Consider the following 17649-nt stretch of genomic DNA (forward strand, 5'->3'; position numbering starts at 1 on the left):
CCCAAAGGATAATGTGATTATAAACATGTACACAGCAAACATGGGGCACCCAAGTTCATAGAAGAAACACTACTGCAGCTTAAATTACATAAAGACCTGGGTATGCTGATAGTGGGAGCCTTCCATATCCCACTCTCGCCAACCAAGATGTCATCAAGACAAAACAGAAAAATGCTAGAGATAATTGACCTCATAAGTCAAATAAACTTAATAGATATTACAGAACATTTCACCCAAATACAAAAGAATATAACTTCTTTTCAGCACCTCATGGAACTTTCTTCAAAACTGACCACGTAACTTGGGCACAAAGCAAGTCTCAGCAAATATAAGAAACTTGAAATAACACCCTGTATCCTATCTGACCACCACAAATTAAAGCTGGATATCAACAATAGTATCAAAGAAATGGGTCAAGAGAGAAATGGGGATGAAAACAAACCTTTAAAATTGAATTAAAATGAAAATACAGCATACCCAAGCCTATGTGACACAGTGAAGGTAGTTCTAATAAGCAAGTTCATAGCTCTCAGTGTCTATACTAAAAAAATGAGAGAGATCTCATATTAGTAGTTTAGTAACACACCTGGAATATCTAGAACAATAAGAATAAATAACACTCAAAAAGGATAGATGGCATGAACTATTCAAACTCAGGGAAGAAATCAATTAAATAAAAAACAAAATAAATAATAGAAAGAATCAATGAAATGAAGCGTTGGCTCTTTGATAAAATCAATAAAATTGACAAACCCTTAGCCAAATTAACTAAAAGACAGAGAAAGAAGATCCAAATTAATAAAATTAGAGATGAAAATGGGTACATTACAACAGATACGGAAGAAATCCAGAGATTCATTATCGACATATTTTTAAAATCTGTACTCCACCAAACTGGAAAACCAAAAAGAAATTGGTGAATTTCTTGATATATAGCCTAACAAAGTTAAACCAAGATCAAATAAGCAATTTAAACAGACCTGTAACCTCTAGTGGAACAGAAGCAGTAATTAAAAATCTCACAACTCCAAAAGGCCCGAGGCCAGATTGATTCAGTGCAGAATTCTACCAGACCTTCAAAGAATCATTAACTCCAACACTCTCCCATTTACTCTACAAAGAAGAAACTGAAGGAATATTGCCTAATTCTTTCTATGAGGTCACTATCACTCTGACACAAAAAACACTCAAAGACCCAACCAAAAAATTATAGACCAATATCCCTTGTGGCATAGATGCAAAAATTGTCAATTGAAAAAAAATCCAAACTGAATCCAAGAACACATCAAAAAGATTATCCACCATAGGTTTCATCCCCAAAATTCAGGGATAGTTTAGCATACCTAAATCAATAAACAATCCACTACATAAACAGACTGCAAGGTAAAAATATATGGTTATATCATTAGATGCAGAAAAGGCCTTTGACAAAAATTCAACATCCCTCCATGATAAAAGTCCTGGGGAGACTAGCGATACAAAGGATATACAAGGAACATAAGAAACATGATTTACAGCAAGACTACAGGCAACATCAATCTAAACGGAGAAAAACACAAAACATTTCCACTAAAATCAGGAATAAGACAAGGTTGTTCACTCTCTCCTTACCTATTCAATATAGTAACTGAAGTCTTAGCTAAAGCAATAAGACAACTGAAGGAGATCAAGGGGATACAAAATTGGAAAGGAAGAAGTCAAAGTATCTTTATCTGCAGATTATATGATTTTATATATTTTAAAAAAATTAAAAGCTCCACTAGGAAATGTCTACAAGTGATAAACACTTTCAGCAAAGTAGCAGGATATAGAGTTAACACAGAGAACTTAGTAGCCTTCCTTTATACAAATGACAAGCTGAGAAAGAAATCAAAGAAGCAGTACATTTCATAGCCTCAGAAATTTATACATCTTGGAATAACACTAATGAAATAAGGGAAAGACTTATATAGCTGGGCGGTGGTGGCGCACACCTTTAATCCCAGCACTGGGGAGGCAGAGGCAGGCGGATCTCTGTGAGTTCGAGGCCAGCCTGGTCTACAGAGCTAGTCCAGGACAGGCTCCAAAGCTAGGGAAACCCTGTCTCGAACCCCCCCCCAAAAAAGACTTGTATAATAAAAATTTAGGACATTGAAGAAAGAAATTGAAGATGATATCACAATATAGAAAGATCTTCCACATTCGTGGATTGGTAAGATTAATATTTGTGAAAATGACCATTCTACCAAAATCATTCTACAGATTCAACACAATCGCCATAACAATTACAGTACAATTCTTCACAAAAATTAAACAATTTTCATCTTTATATAGGAACACACAAAAAATAACTAAGACAATTTTGAATAATAAAATAATGTCTGGAGGTATCACAATCCCAGATTTTAAGTTGTACTACAGAGCTATATGTAATAAAATAACATGGTATTGGGATAAAAAGAGACATGTTGATCAATGGAATCAAACTGGAAACCTAAATATAAGTCCACGCACCTATAGACACCATATTTTTTACAAAGAATCCAAAAAGGCACACTGAAGGAAAACAGTGTCTTCAACAAATGGTGCTGGTCAAACTGGATGGGTACGTGCAGAAGAATGCAAATAGATCCATATTCATCACCCTGCACAAAACCCAACTCCTAATGGATCAAGGACCTAAACATATGCCAGATACACTGGATCTGATAGAAAAGAAAATGGAAAACAGGTGTGAACTCATTTGCACAGGGCGGGTGGTCTTTCTGAGCAGGGCACTGGCAGCACAGATATTAAGATCCACAACTAATAAGTGGGACCTCGTGAAGCTAAAAATCTCTGTACGGCAAATATTAGACATATCATTCAAGCAAAGCAGAAGGCTACAGAAAGGGAAAAAGTCTTTACAAATTATACACCTGATAAAAGGTTAGTATCTAAAATATATAAAGAACTAAAATCTAACCAGCAAGAAAACAACCAAAATTTTAAAGGAGGTACAGAATTAAACAGAGTTCTCAAAAGATTAATCACAAATGGCTGAGAAACACTTAAAGACGTGTTCAGTGCTCTTTAGTATCAAGTAAACATAAATTAAAAATACTCTGAGATTTCATTTTTCACCAGTCAAAATGGCCAATATCAATAAAACAAAAGACAGCACATGCTGGCAAAGGTGTGGGGAAAGGGGAACTCTCATCCATTGCTGATGGGAGTGCAAACTTGTGCACCCACTATGGAAAACAGTGTGTCAGTGCCTCAGGAAGTTGGACATAGATTTACCTAAAGATCCAGCTAGACCATCTCATTCAAACCACTTGCAGAGGGTAACGGGGCAGGGGAATGGGGAGAGTGACAACAGAGAAGGCTCTATTAATGAATCCAGAAAAGGTCTAAGAGTTCAGCAATGAGTCAGGTGGTAGCACATGCCTTTGATCCCAGCACTCAAGAGGCAGAAGCAGATGGATCTCTGAGTTTGAGGCCAGCCTGGTCTACAGAGCGAGTTCCAGGACAGCCAGGGCTACACAGAGAAACCCTGTCTGGAAAAACCAAAACAAACAAACAAAAAAAAGAGTTCATCAATGATGTACATAAAAACTGATGGCAGCAAGCATGTGTGATATGTTCCCTACTTGCAAATGGAGAACCTTGTACATTTGACTATGTAAATTTAAAAACAGATAAAATAACAATGCTGGGGATAAACATTTGCACTCACCTTGTAAAAACTCCTCCTTGCAAGCAATGAAGTAGAAGAAAATAATGCTCGCTTTCTTGTCCTGCTTTCTTTAAATCATCCTTCAGCCACGAGTAGCTAAAACACTGGACTATGAGTGTTCCACAAAGCACAAAGCTTAATGTTAAAACACCAAACACATATTGTCCATCATGGAAATACCTAACAGATAGGAGGATGTCCGCAACCAAGTCAGTTACATAGATCATAATGCCGAAAACCGACATCGCAAAGTTGCATTTGGTGTATTTCATTATGAATGACTAAGGCTCTTGGTTAGCTACTCTTTTTCAGATACAAAAATAGGCGGGGGGGGGAAATGCCAGAATGAATAATATTTTATCCTGTGACTTAGCACTGAATATGGAATATGGGGATAGACTTCAGGGACCGAGTATATATCTAACATTCATGAAGTCCTATATTCAGTCCCAAATACCAAAAATAAATAAATAAATATTATGAATTGGAACACTAAAACAGAAGTAAACAATTTTAACTATCTTTTCAAAAAATCTCTAATCCAGATCCAGTGGTATACGAAGGCCTTGCCGTATCTTCTCTTCTGCCGTGATCTTCATTACAGATAACGATGTCTAAAACAAAATGAAAACATGTTTCTAACTCTTAACAATAAAGCCTGGCCCATGATTTTATGATCCCATGTCGCTAAATGTAGCATGAAATACACTTCTTATATTTAGAAAAGTCAAGCCTCAGGAATATGGTTACTAGTTGATAATGTCATCTCAAACTCAAGTACTTACCATTTAAAACTATGTCTTCTCACAAAAGTATTTATTATAGGACCATTTATATTGGCAAAAAAAATGCAAGCTACCTAAATATTACCTGATTTCAAATCACACGCCTGGCACAAAAACATACGTGTATACCAATAGGTCAGACCACAGGAGCCAGAAGTAAGCCCACATAGTCACAGCAGGCAGATCTTTGACAAGTGCCAAAACCACTCAAGAGGGAAAAGACAGCCTTGTCAAGAAATGGTGCTGGGAGATCTAGATATCCACACCTGGAAGAATGAAATTAGATTCCTGTCTCTCACCTTGTATAAAAATCAATTCCAATAGATCAAAGACCTTAATGTAGGAGTTGACTTTGTAATTAATAGAACTTAGGAGGAAAAAACAAGCCACAGGCACAGACAAGGACTTTCTGAAAAGGACTCCAAAGCCTCAGGAAATAATAGCAAGAGTTGACTACTAGGACAGAGTGAAACTAAAAAGTGTTTTCACAGTAAAGGAAACATCTACTAGATTAAAGATACAATCTGAAGAATGGCAGAAAAATCTTTGTCACTTATTAGGGATTAATACCTAGACTCTATTTAAAAAAACTAGAAAAATTAAACATTAAAACAACAAATTATCTAACCAATGGGCAAATGAGTTTAACTGATATTCTAAAAAAATGAATAAAACTAGTCAATAAACATATTCACAATGTTCAACATCCATAGCCATTTTGGAAATGTTCATCAAAACCACACTGACAGGGCTAGAGAGAGAACTCAGCCAGTTGGAGCATGCATTACTGCTCCAGCCGAGGGCCTGAGTCTGATTTCCAACACCCACCAGTTTCCAACACCCATATCAGGCAACTGACTACTGCTTTTTAACTTCAGTTCCAGGGGATCTGATGTGTTCTCCTGGGTTCCAGGGCACAAACTCAGATATATGCAAACCACACACACACACACACACACACACACACACACACACACACACACACACACACACACACACATAAATACAAATAAAGAATAAATCTTAAATAAATAACCACATTGAGATTCCACCCCACTCAATCAGAATGTTAAATCATCAAGTATTCAAGCAACAAATAATACTGGTGAGGATGTGGCATGAAAGAAACCTTCATATACTTTTAGGGTAGATATAAATATCTGTAGTTACTATGGAAATCAGAATGGAAGTTCCTCTTGTAGATATCAGCATAGATGTCTATCAACAAGTAAATGGATAAAAAAAAAATGTGGACTAACTATACAATAGAGCATTATTCAGTCATTTGCAAGAAAATGAGTGGAGTTGAAAGATTATTGTGTTAAGTAAAAGAAGCCTTGGAAAGGCAAACATTGCATGTTTTCTCTCATATGCAGAATCTAGACTTTTAAAAAGTACTCAAAATTTGGAAAGAGAAAAGGACAGTAGACAAAGTGAAGAGGAGAAAGGAAGTAGTTATGGGGAAGTGAATTAGATCGACATGCACGATATACATGCACAAGAGTAACATAAGGGCCGGGCGGTGGTGGTGCACACCTTTAATCCCAGCACTCGGGAGGCAGAGGCAGGTAGATCTCTGAGTTCGAGGTCAGCCTAGGCTACAAAATGAAGGGCTATACTGAGAAGCCCTGTCTCAAAAAAAAAAAAAAAAAAACAGCAACAACAAAAACAATATTGTAAGGAAAGCCATTTCTTTATAATATAATAAAAATAAGACCATTAAAAACGTTATCAAAATACACTTAACAACAGTACAATAGCTATGAAAATTCTCAATATGCATTTGAACCAGAAATTCCATGCAGGGTTCCAGGCAGGGTTACGTTTATAAATAGGCACAGAGAGATGTAGTCTTTTATAATAGTAAACACTGAAAACTACCTAAATGAGAAAAGAAGACTACTTCAATAAACTGTGATACATATTAATAGCCAAATGGTGCAATCTTTAAGACTATTAAGTAAGCTCATTTTAGATGATCTCAGAAGATCTCTAAAACATACCCAGTGAACAAAATGAAAGATAAATGGTAATTATAGTTTTTAACTATATAAGGAGCGAGAAGGGAAATGAGCATGGGAAGAAAATACAGCTTCAGTCATTGATTTTTATGCTTCTGTGTTGTTTGAATTTTGACAATATATACATGTACTTGCATGTTATTTTAAGAGGAAAGCAAAAGTAAATAATATGAGTAATTTGAGTTAATAAGAAAATGTTTATCCTACCTCTGAGCTAACACTCACTGAGCACAAGGTGATTGACACTGAGCTAAATATAGTTCTTTTAACAAATGTAGGAGGTAGATACTATTATGATCCCTACTGTATTAGTGTTCTGAATGCAGTTTAATAGCAAGACTTATCTGACTCAAGCAGTTTTGTTTTGTTTTGTTTTTCCTAATTACCAGTAGTTCACCAAACAAAAAAACAAACAAACAAATCCAGATATCTGTGTGCTATACTTTGGCTCAGATTTAAGAATATATTATTCTATGAACTGCAACATTCTTACAATATATATAAAGTCTGATGCTCTTACAGTAGCAATGACTTAATTATAGAAAACAAAGATTTTGAACATTTTTCCACCTTCATTCCCCAGCATGTAACTATCATGATTTGTGTCTCTTTGGATTTTGTTGTGTTCTAGTGTTTGATTTAAAAAATTACTCTTAGAGTTTCATTTAAAAAAAATAGATAAGTGACTTTTGACTTGGGACTATGGCAGAAGTACTAAAATGTCACTAAACATATTTCTGCCATTTTGTACTAAGTATCTATGAAAAGTGAGATTCTCAACACTGACAGTTATAAAATATCTATCAACTCCAAAACTTGAAGATGCTCTTTATCCTGCAGTGCAAATATTCAGCCAAGAGTGAGTTCCACATGTAAAAAGAAACAAGCATATCTGTCTTATCATTATTGAAATTTTCTCTCATCTTTAATAAAGGATAAAATAATATGTCTACTAAAAATTATAGTAAAACAAATTTTCTCTATAATTTAGTATCAGTAAATGTTTGATCTGATATTGATTTTTGTTTGCCTAGGTGTGTAAAGCTGCATAAAAATTTCATGCATCACAAATGGAAAAAGTTAAGCTTTGCTTTATTGAGTTGTCCTGAAGGCTAAAAAAGATAACCCACAGCCGGGCGGTGGTGGTGCACGCCTTTAATCCCAGCACTTGGGAGGCAGGGGCAGGCGGATCTCTGTGTGTTTGAGGCCAGCCTGGGCTACAGAGTGAGTTCCAGGACAGCCAGGACTACACACAGAGAAACCCTGCCTCAAACAAACAAAAAAAAGATAACCCACACAGCCCATAGAACTCCCTAGAAAAGTACTTGGCACACAGGACTCAAGAAATGGTGGTTATTATTTGCTGTATGCCTGATTATCTGTGGATGATAAAAACTTTATATGTCACCGGGCAGTGGTGGCGCACACCTTTAATCCCAGCACTTGGGAGGCAGAGGCAGACCGATCTCTGTGAGTTCAAGGCCAGCCTGGTCTCCAAAGTGGTTTCCAGGAAAGGCACAAAGCTACACAGAGAAACCTTGTCTCGAAAAACCAAAAAAAAAAAAAAAAAAAAAACCTTTATACGTCAACTGTGGTTTTATCTGTGGAATGAATGACATTTCAGAAGATTGTTTTTCTTCATCATTCTTTACCATATGCTATAGATTAAACCTTTTCTCCTCAAAATTCACATATCAAATCCCCAATTCCCAAGTATGACCTATTGGGAGATGGGAATTTTTAAGGAGAAAACAGCTTTGGAGGCTGATGAGTATGACTGACTAGTCTTAGAAGGGCTGGTGATGCAGCTCAGTGCAGAGAAAACTTGCCTAGGAGGAGGTCCTGGGTTTGACCCTCCATGCCTCAAAAAGGGGGGTAGGGAGAAAAGAGGGGAAAGGGGGACAGGGGGAGGAAAAAACAGTAGAGAAAAGGCCATGTGAGGATAGTGGATATAGCAAGGAGACAGCCATCTGCAACTGGAGGAGAGAGACAGCCTCTCCAGAAACCACCCCTGCGGCTCCTTCATCTTGGACTTCGGTCTCTAAAAGTGCAATAAAATTGTAGTCCAATGAGTCAGTGGTGTTCTACATGTGAAGCTGAACTCTCTATAAAAAAAACTTTTAGTACTCTAAAGGAAAGAATCACAAAAATGTGCGTTCTCTCTCTCTCTCTCTCTCTCTCTCTCTCTCTCTCTCTCTCTCTCTCTTTCTCTCTCTCTCTCTCTCACACACACACACACACACACAGTACTACTGTTTCATATCATTTCCCACTTGTACACACTCTGTTTAAAAGTCCACAGGATAATCCTAGAGGGTATTACACTCTACTTATTGAAACCAGAGTAAAAATCTTAAATTCATTCTCCAGACTCTTCCAGCAAAATGATTTATAATCAGATGACTTCAGAATATTAAAATTTGACCAAAATGCAATAGTTAAGCTGAAACTTCACATAGAATTTTTAATGTAAGTAACTTACTCAGTTATAGACGATTACCCCTAAGTAGTCTGTGTGCATATTTATCAGTCCATCCCTAAAGAGAGCTCCCTTTACCTGACATGATTAAGTAAAACCCCAACAGCTTTTTCTTAACATTTTTACAAGGTAGAGTCATTTCTAAGAAACAAAACTGTATTATTATCAGAATGTTACTTAACAGATTTGTTAACATAGCAATGTCCACATTATTGATTCAGTCAGACAGAACAGGATTCCAACAGGAAGCAAGTCTACACAGCAACCTGGTAAACAACGTAGTCATCATAAAGACATCACACAACTCTCTGAATAACTATAGTTTTATAACTTGTATTACAGATAGCCCATCTTTACCTCCATAGTTGATCAGTGTTCCAATACCACCCGAGTAAAACCACCACCTACAAAATGTGGCTTCTACTTACGGACTTAATGCCCAGCCGTATGGCTAGTTGGCTGCCAGCCAAAATATATAACCTTTGCCCTAGTGCAGGATCACCATGCCATAAAGCAGTTATTTAAAAAAAAAATTAAAACTAGGAAAGTTTCACTTAATCAACCAAGCTTAATTCATGTAAAACTAGACTTACTTGTGACAAATCTAAAAGCCTTCTTAATTCAATGTCCCGTCTTCAAAATCCTCACCTTAGAGATTTTATTTCTTGACTGAACACAAGGATCACAAGTGTATAATCCTTTTGGATCAAATACTAAAATGAAACCAAAATCACCTGTTAGTCACGTGTAGCATTCTCCAATCTGTTGATAAAAGTCCCTCACTGAGGAGAAATAGCACATTTCCTTCTTTATGTTTAGACTCCAAGCTTTAACATATTTATCACTTAATAGTTAAGAAAATATCATTTGATACAGGAAATATCCTATTCACAACAGCTTCAAACAATAAATAAATAAAATGCCTAGGAACAAATCTAACCAAGGAACTAAAACTGAATGGACTCTACAATAAAAATCTTTTTTTGTTGTTTGTTTTTTGTTTTTCAGAGACAGAGTTTCTCTGTATAGTTTTGGTGCCTGTCCTGGATCTCGCTTTGTAGACCAGGCTGGACTGGAACTCACAGAGATCCGCCTGGCTCTGCCTCCCAAGTGCTGGGATTAAAGGCGTGTGCCCTCACCGCCCGGCTTTACAATGAAAATCTTAAGACACTAGAAGATGGAAAGACTGCTCATGCTCATGGATAGGCAGATCTAACTATGAAAATGGCTGTGTTACCAAAAATGATCTACAAATTCAATGCACTCCCATCCAGTGCCCAATGACTTCTCCACAGCATTAGGTAAAAGTCCTAAAATTCACACAGACGCACAAAAAGCAACACACAGTTCAATTGAAAAGAGCAATGCTATAGGTATTAACATAGCCAATCTCCAATTACAGCACAGAGCCATGATAGTAAACACAGTGTGGTGTGGACACCAGAGCAGGCAGGCAGACCAAAGAATAGACTAGAGAGCCCAGGAAGAAAGCCACAGTTACAGCATAACTTGGAGAAAAGACAGTCTCTTTAACAAATGGTGCTGAGCACTTGGAGGCAGTGCCAGGCAGATCTCTGAGTTGGAGGCCAGCCTGGTCCATAGAGCAAGCTCCAGGACAGTCAGGATAACACAGAGAAACCCTGCCTCTAAAACACAAAAAAACAAACAAAATAAACAAACAAGACATAATGCTGAGAAAACTGGGTTTCCACAAGTAAACAGATGAAACTAGATCCATATTTCTCACTCTGTGGAAGAATCAATTCAAAATAGATCAAAGCTCTCAATACGAGACTTGAAATCTTTAAATTGTTAGAGGAAATCATAGATAAAATACTTCAAGATGTGGGCAGAGTTAAGGATTTTCTGAACTGAACTACATAAGAAATAAACCCAAGAATTGACAAACTGGATTACATGAAATTAAGGGCTTCTAAACAGCAACGGAAAGGATGGCCACTCATCAAGTAGGCATGCCATCCCATGCTCCACTGAGGAAGACAGCCTCACTGGGATTTCTCCCACAGACTGCCCACCCAGATGTTTCTCTGTGTAGAGAATTCAGCCTTGGTTGTGTGTCTGGGCACTTGCTGGAGGGGCTGTGTGACCAATGACAGAGCAAGAAGACACACTATCTCATACAGTCTGAAACAAGGTCACCACATTAGGATTCCCCCTGTGGACACTCCAGATCCTGATGGCTCAGCCTCAGTTGCATATCCCACTACCATGGAACCACCTGCGATGCAGTCTAGGGGTGTTGATCGGGTTCATTTTCTCTGCCAGTTAAAGAACTAAAAGGCAGGAAAATCTGAAGCTCAAGAGGTAGCAGAGAATCTTCAGCACTGCAGACAGAATCAGCAGTGGAAGGAAGGTGTTTTTGGGGGGTGAGGAGACACACATGTACAGCAGACACACAGAGAATAAAAAAGACCCTCTGAAAAGCGGGTGGGGGGACTCAGCAAAAAAAAAATTCTGTCCCTTCTCGAGGGCTGGGGGTTTAAAAGCCTCAGAGGAGCTTTCCTCCCCTAATTCAGGGTTGGTCAGTTTAAATAAAGCTAGAATGGTTGATTCGCCCAGAATCGTTGTGTGACATGTCCTGAGCAGGCCTTGACCTCATGGAGCCAGTCCATCAGCAGAGCCCGCTGGTGGGAGACAGAAGTCTACAAAACCTTGTTTGAAGCTGCCAGGCTTTTGAATCAAGTCAGGAAAGTAAGGAAGAAGCTGGACATCTTGAAAATTCACCTCCTTTATTACCTAGTCACGGCCCCTCTCCCTATCTGTCTGCCTAACAGAGTCTAACTCCTAGTCTCTCACTAGCACAGCCAAAAGGGACACATTAACACACAGGATATGCAAAAGGACAGCTCTATTTGAACTTCCTCCAGGGACGCTTCCCCCTCAGGCTGCTCAGCCTCGGTTGCATGCCTTGCTCCCCCATAGCCCGGACCAGGTCATGATGCCTCCCCAACTCATCTTTGGTTCTGTCAGGTTACTGTTCCGGTAAAAAGTGTTGTGGCGGACTTTTCCCAAAGTTCAAAGTAACAATTGCATCAATGTCCAACTTAATGAACCCATGAGGGTTTTTTTTTTTTTTTTTTTTTAACTAGGATTACCAACAGGAGTATGGGTGAGAGGTCACTTCCAAGCAGGGATGACTCAAAAGTAGCTGTGTCACCAGAAAGTCCACCCCGGCATGGATGGTGACTCTGACCTGCCAAACCACGGAAAAAGATGTTTAGACTGCAGAGCTATGGTGAGCTATGCACAGAGCTCCACGGTTGCCGTTTCCAGCACTCATCATCCACATTTGCTATAAATAAATAAATATCGGTAGAATGAAAACGCCTGATACAAACGATTTTGATGGGTGCCCCAAGTCCTCTTGAAAGGACATATTGTGCATCACAAATATGACATCATAATTTCAATAACGCTTTTCAAATTAAGCTCATTCTTGAGACACAAAACAGAAAGTTATTCCACATAGCAAACATATATTTGAACTACTCTGAAATATTGAACTGTTAATTTGTGAAGTTAAGTCAGACCAAAGTATCAATCGCTCAATTATTTCTAAAAGGAGTAGGCTAAGGCAGTGAATGTGCTCTACATCTCTTTGGTTGTATACATATTATAACTTGATGGAGATCATAGAACCTTGGCACTTTCTTATAGGTAACTTGGAACTCAAAAATTTTTTTAAAGAGTTAAAAGCCCAGAGATTGAGCAGTAGCCAAGAGGTAAGACCACCTTATCTTACCACTCGCTGCTGTCCTTCCCCTGAGTCAGAGAGACCTTCTTCCTGTGTCCTGTCTTTTTATTGCCTTTCTGTTCTGCCTTCTCATTGGCTGTAAACCCAACCACATGACTTCCTTGTCACTGCCTGTCTATACAGACCTCCGGGTCTCTATGGTTCGTACTGAGACTAAAGTAGAACTCAAATTTTTAAAGTGGGAAGCGATAGTTAATACTTGTCAATTGAAAAATACTTTATTAGCCGGGCGGTGGTGGCGCAGACCTTTAATCCCAGCACTCAGGAGGCAGAGGCAGGCGGATCTCTGTGAGTTCAAGGCCAGCCTGGTCTACAGAGTGAGTTCTAGGACAGCCAGAGCTACACACAGAGAAACCCTGTCTGGAAACCCCCCCCCCCAAAAAAAAGAAAAAAGAAAGAAAGAAAAGAAAAGAAAGAAAGGAAGAAAGAAAAAAAATTACAGAGAAAATAAGCCACTTTCATCTTGGTTACAAATTCAACCTATTTCCCTGGGCAAGTGGTAGGATAGAGAGGAAGACAGGCAGGCTCCTCCACTCTCCACAAATGGGATCTTGCATTGCTGCTGCTAACCAAGTAGAAACAGAGGCCCAAACGCAGAGCTGGGGTCTTCCAAACTCCTTTACATTTATAAAGTGGGGATAAATTGTGCCTGATAAAGTGTTAGGACCACATGGGATTTTAAGAGTTGAGGATTAATAGGGGCTGGGGACATCGCTCAGTTGATAAGAAGTTTACCTTGTAAACATGGTGACCTGCGTTGGATCCCACAGAACCTACATAAAAACGTGGGGCATGGTGTCACATTTTTATAGTACCTGTACTGGGGACACAGGAATGTCCCGAGGCTGTGAACAGCTGGCCCGTCTAGCCTAAGTGGCGACTCCAGGCTGTTGAGGGGTAGATGGACGGCCTGAGGATGACACCCCAGAAGTTGTCTTCTGGCCTCCACAGGCACGCACACAATTTTTTTTTTTTTAATTGTTGAGGATTCAAAGGGGATGGGGGAGGGGCCTTGGCAAGACGCACTGGGTAGGAACGCTAGGTAAGCCTCCGTTGCACCATTTCTTATGAAAGCTAAGTTGTTCTTCAGGCTGCCATTCCTTCCTGGGGTGGGGACTCACGAACTACCCCAGCCCCGCCTACCCTTATTTCCCCCGCAGGTTAACTTCCCCATGAACTAACGTCACTCATCGTCGTGACTATGCTCGACTACTTGGGTACAAAGTCCGGAGGGACAGGAAGCCCGGCTTTCCGCTTCGCCTCTGCGGGCTGTCACGCCCCTCCAGGCCTCCTCGGGCCTCCTCGGGCCACCTCGGGCCACCTCAGGCCTCCTCGGGCCACCGCCACCGCACACACCCTCCCGCGGCTGCCAGGCAGGCGGGGCTCGTCACGTGACGGAGCCCCCGCCCCCGCCGGCTGCCAATCCGCTCCGGACCGCCTCCTCCCGCGGCGTCACGTGACCGCCGCCCCGCCCACCGGGCCCGGGGCGCGCTGCGCGCAGAGTGACAAGCTATCTAGTCGCCGGCGGTCGGCCGGGCTGAAGATGGCTGCCGCCCTGCAGCGCATCGAGCGGCTGTCCAGCCGGGTGGTGCGCGTGTTGGGCTGTAACCCGGGTCCCATGACCCTGCAAGGCACCAACACGTACCTGGTGGGGACCGGCAGCAGGTAAACGCCCCCTTCCCGCCCCCACCCCCGCCAGCGGGTCCCCCGAGCTCCGCGGAGGACCGAGCGTAAGCAAAGCGCAGACTTTCCGCTTCCGAATCACGGTGTCCTTGCTGTGCGGGCTGCCCGCAGGTAGTCACCGTGTTGAATTGGGACTTCCTGGAGTTAGTTCTCCGGAGCCCGTGTGTTGGTGCACGCCTGGAATCCAGTGCTTGGAGTGCAGAGGCGAGAGGGTCGCCACAAGTTCGAGCCATCCTGGTCTACGAAGCCAGTTTCAGGGTTGGTAGGGTCTTATAGCATGGCCCTTAACCACCGTGCCCCAAAAGTTGACAGTATTTGCTTCTCTGATTTTGTTTTGCTCGGAGCCTCCCGGCGTGCAAGCTACTGACAATGCTGAAGCCATTTCCTTACAGTAGAGGGCAGAATTTTGCTTCCAAAATTCAACCTGAGTCTGTGGGTAGGAGAAACTAGCTCATTTTGCTTTTTCTTCTAATTGTGTATAGCAAGCATAGCTTGTTTGCATTTAAAGTCTCTACTGTATTTACTCTTCTTGAGTAAAAGACATTTACAAGCAGTCAGCTGTAAGGAGATGGAAGTATTTCGAGTCAAGTAGGCCAAAGGTTAAGTCCTGCGTGAACAAGGCCACGGTCAAGTACAGGACCTCTAGGCTTCCTGCGCACTTTAGGGGGATAGAAAATTAAGCATCAGAGTGTCTAACCTCTAGGGTATAGTCTGAGCTGGGCTGCCCTGAGCCCAGTGAGTACACGGACATTCTCTTCGGTGTGTCATTTAAAACCTGTTCTGAAGTCAGTACCTAAGATGGAGATGGCAGATAGTCCGAATAACCCCAGAGAGTTCCCTGGCAGAGTGCCCTGTTGGAGATCGATGGATGGTCCCAATGAATTCAACACAACCTGCTTTTCTTCGTTGGCTAAGAGATGGCTGGTTTTATATGAAAACCAGATGAAGAAGTTGGCTTGCATGTAGAGGCTAGACTGTGTGAAAAATACACACTGTATCCTTAAACGTTTCAATCACTCAGCATAACAAAATGCTTATGCTGAAAGAGACTTAGAAAAACCGAAACTAATTGAGGAAGAGCAGATTCATAGTCTTCCATTAAGCAACTTAAGTTACTAAGAGTGAATGCCCAGTGGAATCACTCAAGCTATTTAAATAATAATTTTTTAAAGATGTATGTATTATGTATACAGTGTTCTGCCTGCATGCCAGAAGAGGGTTGGAAGCCACCATGTGGTTGCTGGGAATTGAACTTAGATCCTCTGCAAGAACAGCCAGTGTTCTTAACCACTGACCCATCTCTCCAGCCCTAAATAATAATTTTTTCTGGGATATTTAAGTAATAAGTAAAGGCCGGGCGGCGGCGGCGGTGGTGGTGGTGGTGGTGGTGGTGGTGGTGGTGGTGGTGGTGGTGGTGCAGCACACCTTTAATCCCAGCACATGAAAAGCCAGAGTAGGCAGATCTCTGTGAGTTCAAGGTCAACCCGATCTACAGAGCTAGTTCCAGGACAGCTAGAGCTGTTACCTAGAGAAACCCTGTCTTGAAAAAAGAAAAAAAAGTAATTAGTAAAGCTAAAATAATTAATGTGCAGATGATGATACTCAACTAAACTAAAGGGTGACTGGAAACAAATATTAACTGAGTCCAAATCAGATTCGTGTCCACTACTCCACTTCACAAAAAGGTGTAAGGTTATAGGTGGCTTCTGTCTCATTGAACTCGATGGCGTTTTTATATGTCTGGGACCCAATGGCCATTCCCTCCTTGGGGTGCTAACACTGCCTCCTCTCACTGCTTTTCTCACATTCTCCATCTTCATCAGATCTTGGCATTCCTCTAAATGCAATCCTCACTTCATTTTTTTCAGTTTCGTTTACTTACATATTTGTGTGTATGTGTGTGAGCTCACAACATACCATGGCAGGAATATTGACATTGGAAGGTAATTTATAAGAGGTGATTCTTTCCTCTCACCCTGTTATCCTGAGGATCCAACTCAGGTTGTCAGAGTTGGCAGCAAGCACCCTTACCCATTGCGCTCTCGCCGGCCTAATCCGAAACTCTTGTAATGATTAATCAGGACTGTCAACTTTACCAAATTTAGAATCACCTAGAATACAAACTTTTGGGAAGGAATTTCAAAAGAGGTTTAACTGAGTAGCACAGCCTACCCTGAACAGCAAAAATATACCATGTACTCAAGTCCTAAGCTGAATTTGAAAAAGAGAAAACAAGTAGATCACCAAGTATTCCACGAACTCTCTCTCTGCCTCTTGGCTATGCACGTGATATGACCAGCTGTCACTTCTGCCGCCAAAGCTAGAATGGCTCTTGCCATCACATTGTCCCTTCCATAATGGCCCGTGTCCTCAAACTGAACCAAAATAAAGCCTTCCTTCGGTCGCTTTGGTTGGGCCTTGTGTCACAGCAGTGAAAAAAGTGACTTATACACCGCTCGTGTTTGTACACTCTACTGTTCAGACGTATATATTTTGTATATTTTTGCTTCCTTGTGTCACCTATCGTCTGCTTATTAATAACACCCAACTTTAAACAAAAGCCCAACTTCATCAGGCTCAGAGCTGGATGCATTCTGAAATCTCCTGCATTATCCGGTTTTTCAGACTGCACTCATCTTTCCTATTAAAGTTAAGCCCAGGCCCTCCTGATTGGTGGTCCATTTCTTGGTAAACAGAATCACAATGCATTTGATCGAACAAAATGCCTAAACACTCACTGGCTTTCCCGCCATTCCTGGTACACATCCAAGCCATCTTGGAAATCTGTTTGTGACTACAGTCCACCAGTTCAGTTCTGTGTAGACATCTGTATCAGCCTCCTGACTGGCTCCGACTTTTGTCCCTCCTCAGTCCGTCCTCCCAAATGTCGACATCTTGTTCGTCTTAAATGGCTCTGGTCCAGCCTTGCTGGCCTTTGAGGTGTCCCGGCTGAGGCATATCATTTCTCCTTCCAGGCTGTGGTTTCCACGTTCTTCTTTTTCTACACAGTCATCCCATTAACGTATGTTCAGCCAGGATGTGTTTCTGTACCTCCAGCACCAAGTCTTGTGCAGCAGAGGGAGTAGAGTGAATACTTGCTCAGTAGTTGCTTACATTTTTCTCTTAATTGTTGCTTTTTTTTTTTTATCCTTGGAGTACGGACAGCTTTAGCTCTTCATCCTCCCTTGCTTTGATCAATTTATAGATAT

General features: G+C 40.8%; 2 protein-coding genes across 2 annotated transcripts in view; one reads left to right on the forward strand and one right to left on the reverse strand.

The window, feature by feature from the left end:
• The window catches only part of Xkr9 (XK related 9), a 32971-nt gene extending 18928 nt beyond the window's left edge, over window positions 1-14043 (reverse strand). The window contains exons 1-3 of the mRNA XM_059253997.1: window positions 13940-14043; window positions 9576-9695; window positions 3698-4311 (exon numbers count right to left, since the gene is read on the reverse strand). Coding sequence (XP_059109980.1) covers window positions 3698-3969 — 272 coding nt within the window. The 5' untranslated portion in view covers window positions 3970-4311; window positions 9576-9695; window positions 13940-14043. The remainder of the gene's footprint in view (window positions 1-3697; window positions 4312-9575; window positions 9696-13939) is intronic.
• A 204-nt stretch (window positions 14044-14247) lies between these two features.
• Window positions 14248-17649, forward strand: part of Lactb2 (lactamase beta 2) — a 34542-nt gene continuing 31140 nt past the window's right edge. The window contains exon 1 of the mRNA XM_059253998.1: window positions 14248-14422. Coding sequence (XP_059109981.1) covers window positions 14301-14422 — 122 coding nt within the window. The 5' untranslated portion in view covers window positions 14248-14300. The remainder of the gene's footprint in view (window positions 14423-17649) is intronic.

Source organism: Peromyscus eremicus, chromosome 2 (genome assembly GCF_949786415.1).
Source record: "Peromyscus eremicus chromosome 2, PerEre_H2_v1, whole genome shotgun sequence".
Classification (NCBI taxonomy): Eukaryota; Metazoa; Chordata; class Mammalia; order Rodentia; family Cricetidae; genus Peromyscus; species Peromyscus eremicus.